The sequence below is a fragment of the Gopherus flavomarginatus genome, chromosome 12 (genome assembly GCF_025201925.1).
Source record: "Gopherus flavomarginatus isolate rGopFla2 chromosome 12, rGopFla2.mat.asm, whole genome shotgun sequence".
NCBI lineage: Eukaryota > Metazoa > Chordata > Testudines > Testudinidae > Gopherus > Gopherus flavomarginatus.
In genome coordinates this window covers 8,392,445-8,412,476 of record NC_066628.1, presented here as the reverse complement: position 1 = coordinate 8,412,476, position 20,032 = coordinate 8,392,445, and the positions used below count along the sequence as shown (strand labels likewise).

The following is a 20,032-nucleotide window of genomic DNA, read 5'->3' as shown; positions in this document are numbered from 1 at the left end:
GGTCTCCATGCTCTGAGGGACAGAAGGTTCCCAGGCGAAGTGCTGTAGAAATCTGCCCACTAGGAACTAGACTGAGACACCAACTCCTCCCTCCCCAGCTCATTCCACACAAGTTTCCGAACAGTCCTCAGGTGGGAAAAACTTTTGACCACTGCTGCCCTGGGCTGAATGGTGACCAGGGCCCCAGCAGTGACAGGCCCCACAATCCTGAGGCAGCCAGTCCTCTAGGGATGTGACATCTCTAGGAAATACTTGAGGTCAGTCCTTCCCACTGAATGGATATTTCCATAGTCTTCTTTACAAGGGTGAGTACCTCAGGCTGAAGTTGGCCAGAGAGATTTGTATCTAGAATGTGACCTTCACCACACATTTTGTTGTACAGCCCTGGGGAGATGTGCTGCTAACTGTGACGGGTTCCCCAGGGTGCACCCCCTTAACTCTCTCCACCCTGGGCTGTCTCTCCATGAAGCTCTCCTGGAGGTACTCCAAAAGCCTTTGCAGAAGGTTTCTGGTCAGTGCAGCCTTATTCCGTCCTCCATGGTAGGACACTTGACCACGCCATGCATGTAGCAAGTAATCTGGTATCATTGCATGACAAAGCCTGGCAGCATATTGTCCTGGTGTTTGCTGGCATTCAAGCAACAGCTGTTCTTTATCTCACTGTGTTATCCTCAGGAGAGTGATATCGTTCATGGTAACCTGGTTGAAATATGGGAATTTAATTAAGGGGACAGAGGTGGCCGTTCCTACTGGGCTGTTTGCCTGTGACTGAAAAGAAATCCTTCCCTGCAGTTAGCTAAACTGGGCGGGGGGGAGGGGGGCGAGATTGGCACTGAGCTTTTTTGCATTTGGCTAGCAGGGATCTTCCCTGATACTAGCCACGCGGTGGTGGTAGTGGGGGTTAGAAGCGATCATCCCAGAGAATTGGAGGGGGAGTGGGGTAGTTTGGCTTCTGCTGCTGCACATTAACAGGAAAGCCTCAGCACTCAACTGGCTTTGCTTGGTGTGTGGGAAAGAAGAGCGCTGGATATATGAAGGCTGCAGAAGCCGAAAGACAATGGCTTACCATGGCTGCATGCAAGCTGAATTCTGTTGCCTGGACCTGCGTCTATGGTCTCTAACATCAAAGCTGCAGCCACTCAATATTAAGATGCAAAATGCAACCTCGTACTGAAATCACATGTGCTATGTAATGTGAATAGTGTTGTTCACCATGAGAAAGTATGTAAGCAGAGTCAGGATAAACTCTACCCTGACATCTGGTGGAAAGAATTTCACAGAGTGTATTTGCATAGGCACGCCTACCCCATCCCATGCTGCCGAGCTGTGGGACTGCTTGGTTACAAATGACTCACCCTCAGTTGGGTGGTACTTGCAAGACAAGGGACCTGGGTTCCAACTCCAGGGAGTTGAGGAAAAGGCCTGTGCCTGTGCCTGTGCCTGTGCCTGTGCCTGTGCCTGTGCCTGTGCCTGTGCCTGTGCCTGTGCCTGTGCCTGTGCCTGTGCCTGTGCCTGTGCCTGTGCCTGTGCCTGTGCCTGTGCCTGTGCCTGTGCCTGTGCCTGTGCCTGTGCCTGTGCCTGTGCCTGTGCCTGTGCCTGTGCCTGTGCCTGTGCCTGTGCCTGTGCCTGTGCCTGTGCCTGTGCCTGTGCCTGTGCCTGTGCCTGTGCCTGTGCCTGTGCCTGTGCCTGTGCCTGTGCCTGTGCCTGTGCCTGTGCCTGTGCCTGTGCCCTGTGCCTGTGCCTGTGCCTGTGCCTGTGCCTGTGCCTGTGCCTGTGCCTGTGCCTGTGCCTGTGCCTGTGCCTGTGCCTGTGCCTGTGCCTGTGCCTGTGCCTGTGCCTGTGCCTGTGCCTGTGCCTGTGCCTGTGCCTGTGCCTGTGCCTGTGCCTGTGCCTGTGCCTGTGCCTGTGCCTGTGCCTGTGCCTGTGCCTGTGCCTGTGCCTGTGCCTGTGCCTGTGCCTGTGCCTGTGCCTGTGCCTGTGCCTGTGCCTGTGCCTGTGCCTGTGCCTGTGCCTGTGCCTGTGCCTGTGCCTGTGCCTGTGCCTGTGCCTGTGCCTGTGCCTGTGCCTGTGCCTGTGCCTGTGCCTGTGCCTGTGCCTGTGCCTGTGCCTGTGCCTGTGCCTGTGCCTGTGCCTGTGCCTGTGCCTGTGCCTGTGCCTGTGCCTGTGCCTGTGCCTGTGCCTGTGCCTGTGCCTGTGCCTGTGCCTGTGCCTGTGCCTGTGCCTGTGCCTGTGCCTGTGCCTGTGCCTGTGCCTGTGCCTGTGCCTGTGCCTGTGCCTGTGCCTGTGCCTGTGCCTGTGCCTGTGCCTGTGCCTGTGCCTGTGCCTGTGCCTGTGCCTGTGCCTGTGCCTGTGCCTGTGCCTGTGCCTGTGCCTGTGCCTGTGCCTGTGCCTGTGCCTGTGCCTGTGCCTGTGCCTGTGCCTGTGCCTGTGCCTGTGCCTGTGCCTGTGCCTGTGCCTGTGCCTGTGCCTGTGCCTGTGCCTGTGCCTGTGCCTGTGCCTGTGCCTGTGCCTGTGCCTGTGCCTGTGCCTGTGCCTGTGCCTGTGCCTGTGCCTGTGCCTGTGCCTGTGCCTGTGCCTGTGCCTGTGCCTGTGCCTGTGCCTGTGCCTGTGCCTGTGCCTGTGCCTGTGCCTGTGCCTGTGCCTGTGCCTGTGCCTGTGCCTGTGCCTGTGCCTGTGCCTGTGCCTGTGCCTGTGCCTGTGCCTGTGCCTGTGCCTGTGCCTGTGCCTGTGCCTGTGCCTGTGCCTGTGCCTGTGCCTGTGCCTGTGCCTGTGCCTGTGCCTGTGCCTGTGCCTGTGCCTGTGCCTGTGCCTGTGCCTGTGCCTGTGCCTGTGCCTGTGCCTGTGCCTGTGCCTGTGCCTGTGCCTGTGCCTGTGCCTGTGCCTGTGCCTGTGCCTGTGCCTGTGCCTGTGCCTGTGCCTGTGCCTGTGCCTGTGCCTGTGCCTGTGCCTGTGCCTGTGCCTGTGCCTGTGCCTGTGCCTGTGCCTGTGCCTGTGCCTGTGCCTGTGCCTGTGCCTGTGCCTGTGCCTGTGCCTGTGCCTGTGCCTGTCTCTCCACTGTGGAATGTCAGAGCTGATTTTCTTTATTTCCTCAAGAATCTAAATACAGGTTACTGAGCTGAACTCACTTTGGGCTAATGGTGCACTAGCACTGGGGCTCCTCTGCTGAGATCACTAAGAGTTGAAATCACTAAAGAGCTGAAATTACTGAGCTGAGAGCACTGAGTACTGTGATAACTAGTGGGGGAGCCTGAAGCTATACTGTGGAACAGAGCAGAGGGTGGAATGAAGCAGTTGTGGGGATGGCTGGAGCGGATCATGGGACAGCTGGTGGCACCGGAGCGGCTGGCAGAGCAGAGTAGCTGTGGGACGGGTGGAGCGGCCCACAGAGCGAGCGGAGCCGAGCAGTTTGCAGAGAGAACTGGAGCAGCTCATGGAGCAGAGCAGCTGGTGGAGCGGAGCAGTTTCTGAGGACGGCTGGAGGAGCAGCGTGGAGCAGCTGGTAAAGCGGAGCAGTTCGTGGAGAAGGCGGAAGCAGAACCCACGGAGAGACAGGGCAGTTGGCCCTGGACCACGTAAGGTGCCCCTTTCTACCCAGGCTGGGGGGAGGGACCTCTACAGATAAACTCTCGAACTCTGGAGTGGCATTGACCAGAGACTTTTGGGTTGTTGGACTTTGGGGTGATTGGACTTAAAACCCTAAGCGGAAAAAGGACAGTGCCAAACGTACTTGGAGGTGGGTTTTTGTTTATGGGTTGTGTTATAACCCTGTTTGTGGTGTTTCTCCAACGGGATGCCACATTGATTCCTTCCTTTATTAAAAAGATTTCGCTACACTCAGATTCCGTGCTTGCGAGAGGGGAAGTATTGCCTCCTAGAGGTGCCCGGGGGGGGTGGTGGTATGTAAGTGTCCCAGGTCACTGGGTGGGGGCTCGAGACGGTTATGCATTGTGTTACTGAAACGGAACCCCTGGATACTGAACCCGGCCCTTGTTGCTGCCAACTAAGAGGGGCAGAAGGGTTACATTTTTGGGGGCTCGTCCGGGATCCCTGGGTCAGTACCCCTCGCAAGCACCTGTTGAGTGTTCCACTGTATTGGGAAATAATTGTGTTTATATTTTGAGGAAACTATTTTGTATAATGGCTAATATGTCAGGTTTGTTGGGCCCCAGTCCTGCAGCCTCTAGCTCAGGGGCGGAAGACTCAGCCTATGATTGGGCAAAAGCACTGGGGCATATATTGGAAAAGATTGTGTTGGCCTATGCTACGTCAAACTCTTGTCGTAAGTTAAGGTTATTTGATGGGGAAGAGGAGTTTGAACTCTGGTCGGAGCATACTACTGAAATGCTGCGGGAGTGGGCTGTACCCGATGTAGAAAAGCGACGATGTCTAATAGAGAGCCTTAGTGGCCCAGCATTAGATGTAATTCGCACCCTTAAGCTCATTGACCCTGAGGTCAGTGTGAAGGACTGCCTAGAGGCCCTTGATAATACCTTTGGGAGTGTAGAGGGCCCTGAGGACAGTTACTGTAAATTCCTTAATTCCCTACAGCAAAGGGGTGAGAAAATTTCAGTCTATATACAGAGGCTGGAGAGACTGCTTCAGAGAGCTGTTATGAGGGGAGCAGTGACTGCTGAGCAGATGGATCAGACCAGACTGGCTCAGGTTGTAAGAGGGACTCAGTATCAGAACCCAATCCTACTTCATCTCCGACTAAGAGAACGGCAGGAACATCCTCCAAGTTACTCCCAGCTGATAAAGGAGGTCAGGGAAGAAGAAGAAAGGCAGGCGGCCAGCGAGTGTTGGGAAGCCCAAACATTGGAACCAGCCAGCACGACGCCACCGCCAATGGCCAGTGCACTGATTGTGAGCACCACAGAGGAACCTGCCCAACAAATGCAGGTCCTGACGGAACGGATAGCTGAGCTGCAAAGCATCATTGACCGAGCTAAGATTTCCAGGAATGAGGAGCCTCAGACTGTGACGATAGAGAAGTCAGTATCTAGAGTCACCGTCCCACCTCGCCGAATGGGGAAAGGACAATTCTTTTGCTCCTGGTGTGGTCAGGATTGGCATAGTGCTGCTAACTGCCATAAGGAAGAGAACCCCTCCTTAGTGTATGAAAAGCTGAGGATTAGTTGGAAGAGATCCAGTAGCTACCAGAAGGTCTGGGGACAGAGACCACCTAGGCCTAGAGGATTTGAAGATTCCCCCAGAAGAGACCATCCAGCTGGGATTCCTGCAGGATTGATAGGGCCTCGAGCAGAGGTCATGGTGAGGATTGAAGGGGCGGAGTGTAAAGCCGTGCTTGACACTGGATCTCAAATGACTATTATATTTCAGTCATTCTACCAACGGATGCTTAGGCACCTGCCCATACAGCCACTGACTGGCCTTGGTCTGTGTGGCCTCAGCATGGATGAATACCCCTATCAAGGGTATGTCATAGTGCATCTGGAATTCCCAGATGAGGTTGCTGGGGTAAAGCAAGAGGTGGACATGCTGCCTTAATATGCCCTGACCCGAAAGGGACCTCTGATGTGTCTGTGCTGATAGGGACCAACTCCAGCCTCTTCAAGGTGCTCCCGGATTACTGCAGACAACGGGCTGGGGACCAGTACCTGAGTACCCTGAGGATCCATACGCTTTGTGCTGAAGCCTATAAGAAAATTGAGAGAGCTAAAAAGGAGACATCTGAGCTACCGACTGGGGCACTGAAGTACATGGGTACAACCCCCTTAGTAGTGCCTGCAAGGACGGAGCAAGAAGTACTTGTCATGAGTACCAGGCTGAAAGGCAGTAAAGGGGCATTAGCAATGATAGAGCAGCCGGCTGAAGGAGAGCTCCCGGAAGGAGTGCTGGTCCCCAGTGGAGTCATAACCCTACCTGGTGAAGCCCAGGAAAAGGTGACTATACTGATTACTAATGAAACAAGTAGAGATGTTGTTGTGAGGCAAGGACAAAAGATAGCAGACCTCTTTGAGCCTGAATCAATTGTAAAACCCCAGTGTGAGACTCAAGTGCCAACAATAGACCCAGCAAAGTTTGACTTTGGAGATTCACCAATGTCCGAGGAGTGGAAAGATCGCCTAAGAAGGAAACTTTGTGAAAGATCCAAGGTGTTCTCATTGCATGAGTGGGATGTGGGATGTGCAAAAGGAGTAGAGCACAACATCAGACTACATGACTCTCGACCTTTCAGAGAGAGATCTAGGAGGCTTGCTCTCTCCGAGATGGAAGATGTGCGACATCATCTTCAAGAGCTGGCTGCAAATGGCATCATTACAGAGTCCCGCAGCTCATACGCCTCGCCCATTGTGGTGGTCCGTAAAAAGAATGGGAAAATCCGGATGTGTATTGACTACCGCACCCTAAACCGCCGTACTGTGGTTGACCAGTACACAATGCCTCGAGTTCAAGATGCCTTAGACTGTTTGCTGGGAAGCCAGTGGTTCTCTGTGTTGGATCTTCGGAGTGGATACTACCAGATCCCTCTGGGTGAAGAAGATAAGGAGAAGACAGCCTTCATCTGCCCATTAGGGTTTTATCAGTTCGAACGCATGCCCCAAGGGATTTCTGGAGCACCTGCCACATTTCAACGTCTTATGGAGAAAGTTGTGGGAGACATGAATTTACTGCAGGTGTTAGTTTATTTGGATGACCTGATTGTGTTTGGAAGAACTTTGGAGGAGCATGAAGAAAGACTTCTTAAAGTGCTTGATAGGCTGGAGGATTATGGTTTGAAGCTTTCAATTGACAAATGCCAGTTCTGCAGGACCTCGGTGAAGTATGTGGGGCACATCGTGTCCCAAGAGGGTGTGAGTACTGATCCTGATAAAATAGAAACACTCACTACATGGCCACGTCCAAGCAACTACAGAGAACTCAAGACCTTCCTTGGGTTTAGTGGTTATTACCGCAGATTTGTGAAAAACTATGCTACAATTGTAGAACCCCTCAATGATCTTACCAGGGGATATCAGTCCAGCAAGGACAAATCTAAGACCAAGAATAAAGGGCCTTCCGTGCAGAGACACTATGGCCCCTTCGAACCCTTTGGGCCACGGTGGGATGAGAGATGTGAAAGGGCTTTTCGGGAAATCATTACTTGCCTAACTCATGCCCCAGTCCTTGTATTTGCTGACCCAAGCAAGCCATTTATCTTACATACTGATGCCAGTTTGGAGGGTCTGGGGGCAGTACTGTACCAGGAGGTGGAAGGCAAGCGTAAACCTGTAGCCTTTGCCAGCCGAGGACTGTCTGATAGTGAAACCCGCTATCCCACCCACAAGCTGGAGTTCTTGGCCTTGAAATGGGCCATCACTGAGAAATTTCGAGACTACTTGTATGGGGCTCAGTTCCAGGTGTGGACAGACAACAACGCACTGATTTATGTGTTAACAAGTGCTAAACTGGATGCTACAGGGCAAAGATGGGTGGCCGCTTTGGCTAGCTATGACTTCAGCATTCAATACCGATCAGGGAGAAGCAATGTAGATGCAGATGCATTGCCAGGCGTCCACAGGCACCACGACTTGCTGTGATACCCACGGATGGAGTGAGAGCTATTTGCAGTGTGAGTCGGCGAGAGCCGGAGGCCCATGAGAGCCTTCATGGATGTGTTGCTGAAACTTTGGACCTACCCCCTGAATGCGTGCCTTCTGCCTCAGTAAACTATATTGCTTTGGACCAATCTCCCTTGCCCATGCTCAATACGGCTGACTGGCAGGAGGCCCAGCTGCAAGATATTGACATTCGTGATACAGTACTTGCCAAAAGAGAGGGGCGAGGCCCAGCTGAGGTTGTCCCACCTACCCCAGAGGGCAAACTACTATTGAGAGAATGGACCAAACTAAAACTGATTCAGGGAGTGCTACACCGCATGACTACAGACCCTCTACAAAAGCAACGGAATCAACTAGTGCTGCCAAAAGATTACAGAGCCCTGGCCATGAGGGCCCTGCATGATGACTTTGGACATTTAGGGATGGAGAGGACCCTGGAACTTATCCGCAGTAGATTCTATTGGCCACGGATGGCTGAAGATGTTCGCAGGAAATGTGAGACCTGCGCGCGATGTGTTCAAAGGAAAATTCTGCCCACGAGGGCTGCATATCTGAAGAACATCACCAGCAACAAACCTCTGGAGCTGGTTTGCATTGATTTCTTGTCTTTAGAAGTGGACAAGAGGAATATTGGGAACATCCTAGTAGTGACCGACCATTACACGCGATATGCGCAGGCATATCCCACACGTGATCAGAGGGCCACCACCGTCGCTCGAGTACTGTGGGAAAAAATATTTCTCAGTTTATGGATTCCCAGCCCGGATACACTCGGATCAGGGACGAGACTTTGAGAGTCACCTTCTGAAGGAGGTGCTGAGGATAGCAGGAATTAAAAAGTCAAGGACAACGCCTTATCACCCACAGGATGATCCTCAGCCAGAGAGGTTCAACCAAACCCTGTTAGATATGTTAGGGACTTTGCAGCCAGAGCAGAAGCAACCTGGAGCCAACATGTCGCATTTCTAGTGCACACCTACAATGCCACAAAGAACAACGCTACGGGAGTCACCCCATATCTCTTAATGTTTGGGCGAGAACCAAGAAGACCCATAGGCCTGTGCTTTGGTGTATCCGAGGATGGAGATAGCTATGAAACTCACCAGCAATATCTATCCCGACTACGAGAAAAGCTGCGGGATGCTTATCACTTAGCTACATCGGCAGCTCAGAAGAATGCAGGCCGCAATAAACATCGATATGATGCTAGGGTACGTCTGCAAGAGCTCCAGCCAGGGGACAGAGTCCTGCTGTGAAATTTGGGTATTGCTGGCAAACACAAGATAGCTGACAGGTGGAAGGCAATACCTTACCTAGTGATGGAAAAGCTAGGAGACCTGCCGGTTTATAAGATCAAACCTGAAGAGGGTACAGGGCAGACAAAGACCGTGCACAGAAACCTTTTGCTCCCTGTGGGGGAATTGGTAGGCAGCCCTTATGAGATTGGCCACAACAGGGCAACTGGGCAGAAGGAAGGTGCTGTGCCAAAGCCGCCTTCCAACGTGGACAGCCGGCTCCCTGCTGCTAACCTACCCCTACTCAGCACATCTGAGAGTGAGTCTGAGGAAGAAGACACAACCATGGTATATCCTGGGATGAAGACAAGATTTCAGTCTCGATCCGCTGAATCAGAAGAGAGCACATCCTCTTCCGCCCTAAACCCTATGGCAGAAGTATTTAGGCCTATTCCTGACATCCCTGAGCCACTGGTGGGACCCCCGTGTAATGACTTACACAGACTATTGGACAGTGGTGACATACAGGTGGAGGATGTCCAAAGCATCTGTGACCCTCCACTGTTAGAACTAGAAATGCAGGGGCTTATGCCAGTATCCGAGGGGAACTCACAGGAAACCTCCCCATCCGTCACTCAAGAGGATGTCCCCCCTACCATAGCAACAGAGACTCTCAATAGGCGAGACAGGGTAATAAGACCAGTGAAACGGTTAACTTACGAAGCACCTGGGGTGATTAGTGAGGAGCCTATACATTTAGCACACAGATTTGTGAAAGCTAAAGTGGGCTATCTAATGCCTTTTGGAGGGGACCAATAAGTTGGTATAGTAGGGAATGTGATTTGTCGGGACAACAAATTCTTGGCTGGGGGGAGGATGTAAGCAGAGTCAGGATAAGCTCTACCCTGACATCTGGTGGAAAGAATTTCACAGAGTGTATTTGCATAGGCACGCCTACCACATCCCATGCTGCCGAGCTGTGGGACTGCTTGGTGACAAATGACTCACCCTCAGTTGGGTGGTACTTGCTAGACAAGGGACATGGGTTCCAATTCCCAGTGAATGGAGAGAGAGTGGGGGCAGGTATCTGTGCCTGGTGGTGCAGTCTCCTTGTGGAGTCAGAAGCACCAGTTCCACCCCCTCCTCTCTCCATTGTGGAATGTCAGAGCTGATTTTTTTATTCCCTCAAGAATCTAAATGCAGGTTACTGAGCTGCACTCACTTTGGGCTAATGGTGCACTAGCACTGGGACTCCCCTACTAAGAGTTGAAATCACTAAAGAGCTGAAATTACTGAGCTGAGAGCACTGAGTACTGTGCTAACTAGTAGAGAAGCCTGAAGCTATACTGTGGAACAGAGCAGAGGGTGGAGTGGATCATGGGACAGCTGGTGGCAGCGGAGCGGCTGGCAGAGCGGAGTAGCTGTGGGACGGGTGGAGCGGCCCACAGAGCGAGTGGAGCCGAGCAGTTTGCAGAGAGAACTGGAGCAGCTTATGGAGCGGAGCAGCTGGTTGAGCGGAGCAGTTTCTGAGGACGGCTGGAGGAGCAGCGTGGAGCAGCTGGTAAAGCGGAGCAGTTCGTGGAGAAGGCGGAAGCAGAACCCACGGAGAGGCAGGGCAGTTGGCCCTGGACCACGTAAGGTGCCCCTTTCTACCCAGGCTGGGGGGAGGGACCTCTACAGATAAACTCTCGAACTTGGAGTGGCATTGACCAGAGACTTTTGGGTTGTTGGACTTTGGGGTGATTGGACTTAAAACCCTAAGCGGAAAAAGGACAGTGCCAAACGTACTTGGAGGTGGGTTTTTGTTTATGGGTTGTGTTATAACCCTGTTTGTGGTGTTTCTCCAATGGGATGCCACATTGATTCCTTCCTTTATTAAAAAGATTTCGCTACACTCAGATTCCGTGCTTGCGAGAGGGGAAGTATTGCCTCCTAGAGGTGCCCGGGGGGGGTGGTATGTAAGTGTCCCAGGTCACTGGGTGGGGGCTCGAGCCGGTTATGCATTGTGTTACTGAAACGGAACCCCTGGATACTGAACCCGGCCCTTGTTGCTGCCAACTCAGAGGGGCAGAAGGATTACATGTATAAGCATTGTTCTGTAAAATGTATCTTTTTAAATACTCGCTCCCTTTTTTTCCCTCCCTCCCTCTTGTAGCTGCAAATTTTTCAAGCCTCTCTCCTGAAGGCTATCTCAGATAATGCGATGGAAAAAAAGGACGCGAGACAAAATGTTCACTGAAATCATGGAACTGACCCGCAATGAAAGAGCTCATCTGAATGAGTGGAAGGATGCGGTATCAAAGTACAGGAAAGATGCCAGTGAACTTGAGGACAGGAGGGACTGTCGAAATGAGAAGTGGCGGCAGGAAGATCAGAGGTGTAGGCAGGAAGATCAGCGGTGATGGGATGCAACGCTAGGGCTGTTGCGTGATCAAAATGACATGCTCCAGCATGTGGTGGAGCTGCAGAAACCGCAAAAGGATCACAGAGTGCTGCTACAGCCCCTGTATAACCCCCCTCCCACCTCCCCAAGTTCCATAGCCTCCTCACCCAGACGTGTAAGAACGTGTGGGGGGAGGCTCAGTGCACCTACCAACTCCACTACAGTGGACAGCCCAAGCAAAAGGCTGTCATTACTTTGAATTTTTTTAGTGGCCTTTTCCTTTCCTCCTATCCTCCTCCCAAACCCCACCTGCGCTACCTTGTCAGTTCTCTCCCTCTTTTTATACACAATTAATAATAATACATGATTTTTAAATGATAGTGACTTTATTTCCTTAGAAAGCAAGCTGCGATCGAAGGGGGAGGGTGGGTTGCTTACAGGGAATGAGTCAATCAAGGGGGCGGGTTTTCATCAAGGAGAAATAAACAGAACTTTCACACCGTAGCCTGGCCAGTCATGAAACTGGTTTTCAAAGCTTCTCTGGTGTGCTCTTCTAACCGCCCTGGTGTCTGGCTGCGCCTAATCAGCAGCCAGGCGATTTGCCTCAGCCTCTTACCCCACCATAAAGGTCTCTCCCTTACTCTCACAGAGATTGTGGAGCACACAGCAAGCAGCAATAACAATGGGTATACTTATTGCTTTGGCTGAGGTCTGAGTGAGTCAGTAACATGTGCCAGCGTCCCTTCAAATGTCCAAATGCACATTCTACCACCATTCTGCACTTGCTCAGCCTGTAGTTGAACAGCTCCTGACTACTGTCCAGGCTGCCTGTGTATGGCTTCATGAGCCATGGCATTAAGGGGTAGGCTGGGTCCCCAAGGATAACTACAGGCATTTCAACATCCCCAACTGTTAGTTTCTGGTCTGGGAAGTAAATCCCTTGCTGCAGCCGTTAAAAAGTTTAGTGTTCCTGAAGACGCAAGCATCATGAACCCTTCCCGGCCTCCTATGCTTGATGTTGGTGAAATGTCCCTTGTGATCCACCAGTGCTTGCAGCACCATTGAAAAGTACCCCTTGATGTTTACGTACTGGCTGCACTGGTGCTCCGGTGCCAAGATAGGGATATGGGTTCCATCTATTGCCCAACCACAGTTAGGGAATCCCATTGCAGCAAAGCCATCCATTGTGACCTGAACATTTCCCAGAGTCACTACCTTTGGTAGCAGCAGCTCAGTGATTGCTTGGCTACTTGCATCACAGCAGCCCCCACAGTAGATTTGCCCACTCTAAATTGATTCCTGACTGACCGGTAGCTGTCTGGTGTTGCAAGCTTCCATGGGGCTATCGCCACTCGCTTATGAACTGTGACGGCTGTTCTCATCTTGGTATTCTGGCGCTTCAGGGCAGGGGAAAGCAAGTCACAAAGTTCCATGAAAGTGCCCTTACACATGCGAAAGTTTTGCAGCCACTGGGAATCGTCCCACACCTGCAACACTATGCGGTCCCACCAGTCTGTGCTTGTTACCCAGGCCCAGAATCGGCATTCCACGGCTAGAACCTGTCCCATTAACAGCATGATCTCCAAAGTGCTACGGCTCGTGGTTTGAGAGAATTCTGTGTCCATGTCCTCATCACTCTCATTGCCACGCTGCCGTCGCTGCCTCCTTCTTGCCTGGTTTTTCAGGTCCTGGTTCAGCATAAACTGCACGAGAATGAGCGAGGTGTTTACAATGTTCATGACTGCTGTCTTGAGCTGAGAGGGCTCCATGCTTACTGTGGTATGGCGTCTGCACAGTTCATCCAGGAAAAAAGGCGCGAAATGGTTGTCTGCTGCTGCTTTCACGGAGGGCGGGGGAGGATGTACCCAGAACTACCAGTGACAATGTTTTTTGCCCCATCAGGCACTGGGATCTCAACCCAGAATTCAAAGGGCGGGGGAGATCGCGGGAACTATGGGAGAGCTATGGGATAGCTACCCACAGTGCAACGCTCTGGAAATCGATGCTAGCCTCGGTACATGGACGCACACCACCAAATTAATGTGCTTAGTGTGGCCGCGTGCACTAGACTCTATACAATCTGTTTCCTAAAATCGGTTTCTGTAAAATCGGAATAATCTCATAGTGTAGACATACCCTTGGTTGCTTGCAGTATACGTGGGGGCAGGAGAAAGGCCAAGCATGGCCCCTCTGTGTTCTGTTTTATACCCTTAGCACATGTGCTTGGAGAACACAAGTCCAGGCATGTCTCTGGTGGGCATTGCTGAGACCCCAGACAAGGTTGAGCAATTCCTCAACCTTATGCAGGTGAGTCACTGCATTGTAGCTCCCTTGCTGGACAAGGGCTAGTGTTGTCTGTTCAGTACACACCCGGGTGTTGGTTACCTCCCTTGTCATTCTCTCTGGAGAGCTAGTATCTGGGCACCTCCCAAACCCACAGATTATTTTAGTGACAAGCATACCACACATTCTCATAACTTCATAGGTATTCATAATATACACATTTTGATGGAACACTGCATTTCAGCAGATCATAACCGTTCCCATGATACCTCACATGGCATGCTGTCTATGCAATATCACCATTATATGTAAATGAGGACTCTGGGGTTACAGAGTGCTCCCCCAAGGTACTGAAAGTCACACCACCAAGCTCTTTCCCAGCGTTGTGAAATGTGACGGGGAGGGAGAGAGAGCCACGTACCTGCTCAGGATGCTTCTGATACCCTAGAGGAGAGAGAGAGAGGGGGAATTTCAGTCCCAACTGACACGCACACACAGGGGATCCCAGGGAAGGGATTCTGCAAATATGGGGAAGAGAGGCCCTGCCCTGGCTCCAGGGCCATGGATTCCCTGGGGCTTTTCCATCTCTAATATCAATGTGTCTGTAACGCTTCAAAGAACAGGAATGCACATGTCGAGTTATACTGAGATATCCGACTGCTGGACTCTACTGCTTATGATTCAGGAGCCCTCCCTACCCTGTGTGGGGATCTGGGATGTTTCTAACCACAGGTGCCAGCTTCCAATTGTCCCTTTGGGTGCTCAACCTCAGGCCCTGCCCCCACTCCACCCCTTCCCCCAATGCCCCCGCCCTGCCCCTCCTCCTCCTGTCCCCACCTTGCCTCTTCCCCGCCTCTTTCTGCCCCCTCCCCCAAGCACACCCCATTCTCGATCCTCCCCCTCCCTCCCAGCTTCTCCTGCACACTGTGGAACAGCTGATTGTGGCAGACGAGAGGTGCTGGGAGGGAGGGAGAGGATCGGGAATGGGGTGTGCTCGGGGGAAAGGGCAGAAAGAAGCGGGGAAGAGGTGGGAGGGGGGAGCTGGCTGCCAGTAGGGGCTAAGCACCTGCTAATTTTTTTACATGGGTGCTCCAGCCATGGAGCCAGGGAGTCCGCATCTCCGTTTCTCACTCAGTCTCACCTGCAGGAATTCACTCGCTGGCTTCTGACACTTCCCCTCCATCTCACTGATCAGCTCACTGAGATGGGAAATCTGCTCAGAGAGTTTACTGACATTTTCATTCTGGATCCTCACAATCTCCTCGTCCAGCTTCTCCAGCTGGGCCAGCAGGAGTCGCTCTTGTTCCTCCAGGAACTGCCGCTGTGCGTGAAATTCAGACACAATCTTCTGCCTCTCAGTTTGTGTTTGTTTCTGTAGGAAAATAGGGAAAGGGCTGGTCAGGGACATGAATGGCGCCTGGGGCCCTTTCATGGAGCGCTGAGTGTGCAGGAGGGAGAACTTTGTTGAAAATCCTCAGATTTCTGACATTTGACTCTACCCTATGGGTACTAAGGAGAGGATTCTCTCACACCTTCCCCTTCGGCCTCTGCATCTCTGAAAGGGAGGTTTCCATGTCTCTCATGTTAGCATATTCTGTTATTCATGGTCTCCGGGAACTCAGACCCAGAGCAGCAGGAGGCAGGATCCAGCACCACACTGACAGAGACAACGGGGGAGAAAAAAGAATCAAACATGTTAATGCACGAAATGACCAGACACAGTGGACAGCATTTCACAGCTGACATTCAGTTCACTTGGGGAGGATTTCTGGGAAAGCCACAAGGGCTAGACGTTAACTCATCAACTGCAATGGAAGCTTAGGGCTTGTCTACACATGAATCTAACCCAGCAATCCATGATCATGGAGAAACACACACAGGCCCAAGTTCACCAAAGCCACATAGGAATCTGCCCCCAAACAGACCTCCCACTGCCAGTCCCTGCTGGTTCATAACAACAGGCACCTACCAGATACTCCTGGCTTTTCCCCTCTCCAGTCACTTTCAATCCCAGCAGCTTTTCTCGCTCTTCCCTCAGAGCCTTCAAATGGGCCTGGATTTTTTCCTGAAGAAACAGACATGATTTGGGAGGTTTTATTTGGAGGGTTGAGAGGGGTGTGGAGCTGGGTGTTTTTCCACCCAAACCCTCAGATTGGTTGGTTCTAATCACATTTTTGACATCAGGACCACCAAGGAGATGAAACCTTATCAATGCAGACTGGGAGTGTGTCATATTCAGACTTGTTACCAATTCAGGTTCAATGTTTTTTTTCTTCTAATTAGAGAGAGATTTCATTTGTAACCAAGCTTTTTTGGTATTTATGAACTGATTAGTAGTGTAGCGCATAACAGGACTCTGGAGTCACATGGGGGTGAATCAATAAATCTGTGTTTGAGAAGGTTTAATGAACAAAGTGATACAAATCCCAGAAGCCACCAGGGTTTAAAGATGGGCTGGGAGTTCAGCCCTGAAGCCCTAGGGACTTCACTGGTTGGGCTGAGCTGGTCTAAGCACCAAAGCAAACCCCATGCGACGTCGGGAGACCATTCATCTGGTTGGAAGCTGCGCAGTCCCAGTTTTGTGGAGCACTATCCCTGTCCAGTAGAGACTCAGCACTGGACGTGGCTTTGTCCGGTGAAAATGAGAGAGAGAGGAGGAAACAGAGCTGGATTTACAGCAAGGGTGGGCAAACTTTTTGGCCCGAGGGCCACATCAGGGTGCGAAACTGTATGGAGGGCTGGGTAGGGAAGGCAGTGCCTCCCCAAACAGCCTGGCCCCTGCCCCCTATCTGCCCCCTCCCACTTCCTGCCGCCCCTCAGAACCTCTGACCCATCCAACCCCCCCTTCTCCTTGTCCCCTGACCATCCCCTCCTGGGATCCCCTGCCCCTAACTTCTTCACCGGGGGGTCAATAATGAGGTGGCAGCATGGCCTAGTGGTTCAGGCCCTGGACTGGGACAGGGGTGAGCTGGGTTCTATGCCAAGTTTGGCTACTGACATGCTGGGTGACCCTGGGCAACTCACTGCCCCCTTTGTGCCTCAGTTTCCCTCACCACCCTTTGTTTGTCTTGCTTATTTAGACTGTAAACTGCTCAGGGCCGGGACTGTCCCTCACTGTGTTTTGTGCAGGGCCCTGATCTCATTTGTGGTCTATTAGGGCTACTGGGATGCAAATAAAGATAATAATAATAAATTCTATTAAACAAATCTGTAACAGCAGCTTGTACCTTCCCTTTTCCAGGCTGAAGGTAACACACTCACCTGCAGCTCTTGTGATTTAAACCTCACTGATCAATTAACAGCTTCAATTTTGAAAAGGATTGAGAATCTTAGAGAAAAGCTTCCCACATCAGATATTTTAAAGACTTCAATTTTTGCCTTTCTTGCCATGCTAGCTGATCATTTACTTTTTATAACATCACCCGTACAATGAAGGCTTTACAGAGCTGAATGATGCATCACACCTGTGACAGGTAACTTTCAGTGAAATCAGCCTGTAATTAAAATCCAAAGTTATTATCCATTAAACTTGACAGCAACTCCCTACCTTGTACTCCTGGGCAGCCTCCTCTATGGGAACCACCGTGTGAGCTCTGTGAGTCTGCGACTCTCTACAGATCACACAGATGGGGGTTTGATCATCTTCACAGAACAGTTTCAGAGCCTCCTGGTGTCTCTCACACACCCCGTCCCCTCCTGCTCCTTTTGCTGCCTGTAAACTCAGCCGTTTGGCTATTTCTACAACATTTGCCAGCTGCCTGTTTGTCCTGAGGTTTCTCCGTTGCACAGTTTCTCTGCACTGAGGGCAGGAGGTGGTTGTATTGGATCCTTCCCAGCACTGGCTGATGCAGGTTCGGCAGAAATTGTGCCCACATTCCAGAGTGACAGGTTCTGTGAAATACTCCAGACAGATGGGACATGTCGCTTCCTCCTGGAGACTTTCCACGCGGTTCTCTGCAGCCATGGCTCCCTCTGGGCAGTGTAACAGGGTAAATTTCAATGTCCTGAGTTCACCCCATGCCTCACCTGCAGCAACAAGGGGGTGTTTCCCTTCCTGGAACTGACTCACTCTGTTTGCTGAATTGGAAAGAGCCAACTTCCAACTGGTAACATTACCCCCCTGGAAACTTTCATGAAAAATGTACCCCACTAGGGCTCTGATCCTGCAATCAGCCCCTGTGCTGGTGTGGAGGGTCACTGGGGCTTCCCATGGAGGACATCAGAATCCATCCACCTGTCCTGACGAGCTTGCAGAACTGTGTGTCTGAGGCGTGATATTTAGGCTTGGGCAGAGTTCATTTATTTAATATAAAATTTTGACAGATAAAATTTATTTTAAAATATTTTTTTATATTTATCTATTTCAACTTTCACAGTTGCACAGTTTTGATCAATTTAAATGTTCACAGCTGGGGGAATTTATGGGGGGGGTCAGACAATATTTTGGTCGTGCAATAATTATTTAATGACAGTCGATACTGAGATTCAGAAAGTGCAAACTTTATAACCATTAAAACACAAATTGTCAGCACCACGTTTCAACATATACTAAGTAAACATCCTTCAATCAAACTCTAATAAGTTCTCATGCCGCATTTTTCTTACTGTGCCTATTTGTAAATTTAAGTTACTATCAATGGAAACATTCTTTCATCAGTTTGTGTGCAAAGTGAAACCAACGATTACAGACACTTATTGATATAATCTAATCCTTCGAAATTGAGTCATTTTAAATTCATGGCCAAAAAACTTGGTTTAGCTGGAATCGATGTTTCAAAGGCCTGATTCTCATGTACAAGAACTCTGCTGTGGCTCAATGTAAAGGAGCCTCGGTGTCACCAACACTCACAATTTTATAATGAGTCTGATGATATTTGGTGCGTTTGTTAAAGCCCCAGCTCCTGGAAGCATGGGATGAGGTGAGACTCTTGGCTTTCCTTTCCTAAACAAAGGAGGTTTCTAGTTCGCTTGGGTGCAGAGAAAAACTTATAAATGTGATCTAAGTGTAGCCTAAAGTCTGAGAAACCAGAAGGCAAATTGAAAGAACTCAGCATTTATTATTATTTTTCTCTCTCACAAAAGGCAATCACGTCATTTTGGGGGTCCTGACTCATGATTTTTAAAAATTTGGGATTGGCAAGACTGTGCTACTGAGAATTCAGACCTTAAATCTCTATCCACTATCCATGGAAAGCCCCTTAATTTAGCTTGGTTAATAGAAAGGGAAGTAGACAGAGGGGGCAAGGTGTGGGAATGTGCATAGAGCTGGGCTGTGGGCCCAAGCAGCAAATATTTACCCGAGCTCCACTCCGGACAGCTCCAGCTGAATATAAGCCCTGAATCTGACAATCGATCCCTTGCTCACCTGTCCCCCATTCTCGTCCTCAGTGTTGCCTGTGGTGGCCCATGAGTCCAACTCCTCCAGTATCCATGAGGCTCAGGGGTGGCATGGCATCACTGCAGAGGATAGCATGTAGCTTCTTGTAAAAGTGGCATCTCTGCAGAGCTGCACCAGAGCAACTGCTTGCCTCCCTCGCCTCCTGGTACGCCTGGTGCAGCTCCGTGGCTTTCACATGGCAGTGGTGGGGGAGCCTCTTGTAGCCCTTCTCCCCCATGCTCTGAGCAATCTGCTCATAGACACGCACATTTCTAAGGCTGGATCGGAGCCGGGCCTGCACAGCCTCTTCTCCCCACGGACCCAGGAGATCCATCACCTCCTGTGCAGTGCAGGCAGCAGAGCGTTGGGAGCCTGCTCAGCTGGGCAGTTGCTAGGGGAACTCTCCATGCAGAGCAAGCAGGAAATGGAATTTCAAAAATTCCCAGTCTTTAAACAGGAGGGGCTTGTTCCTGTGTACCTGGCTGCTGGGCAGTGGAGTTCAAACCAGTGACCAGAGTGGGTCACAATGGGGCATTGTGGGACACCTTCTGGAGGCCACTTAAACTGATGTGGGCAACGCAGCATCTACACTGCCACTGCGTTGACCTAACTATGTTGACGTAAGCGCTGCAACTCTCTTGGAGGGGTGGAGCTATTCAGTCGACCTAGCAGTTGAGGTGGAGCTATTCAGTCGACTTAGCATGTTGGTGGGACACTAGGATGAACGCTGACATTATTAGGTGGGCATAAGCTGCCTGACTTCGACCTAACTCTGTAGTGTAGACCAAGCCTTAGTTGTTTAAGGCCCTTTGTGAATCTGAGCCTTTCTTTTAACTTTGCTCAAATCCTTTCTTTTTCCAGTTTAGTAAACTGGAGGCTTGTGTAAACAGTAGGAAAAAAATGACACCTAGTGAAATCCATTTATTGGCTCTCAGGGGCATAGTTTTAAGGTATGATCTCAGAGGCTGAAGAGAAAAGAAAGGGAAGATTTTCTCAGTGAAGGAATAATTGAACATGGAGATCAGGATCTTGCTATCAGCATCGTAAAGTGCCACTCACCCCCATAAAACCTGATCTTTGTGAGTCTTAGGCTCAGAGTCACAGAGGTCCGTGGGGAGGTAAGAGCCTGGAATTGGTTCCCTGCTCGACTTACATCTGACCTAGTTCTCTCTGGATTCCCTTCAGAGAGGCA

At 51.0% G+C, this 20,032-nt stretch overlaps 1 protein-coding gene across 6 annotated transcripts in view; it reads right to left on the bottom strand.

Moving 5' to 3' along the window:
* Positions 1–13,805: 13,805 nt before the first annotated feature.
* LOC127033274 (zinc finger protein RFP-like) overlaps positions 13,806–20,032 on the bottom strand; it is a 168,571-nt gene continuing 162,344 nt past the window's right edge. For 5 of the 6 annotated variants that reach the window (XM_050921171.1, XM_050921168.1, XM_050921174.1 and 2 more), the window contains 3 exons: positions 15,433–15,528; positions 14,605–14,835; positions 13,806–13,907 (listed from right to left, as the gene is read on the bottom strand). In XM_050921171.1, coding sequence (XP_050777128.1) covers positions 13,821–13,907; positions 14,605–14,835; positions 15,433–15,528 — 414 coding nt within the window. In that variant the 3' untranslated portion in view covers positions 13,806–13,820. Of the gene's footprint in view, positions 13,908–14,604; positions 14,836–15,432; positions 15,529–17,010; positions 17,075–20,032 lie in introns of those variants that run through there. The other variant, XM_050921175.1, reaches the window with a different exon arrangement.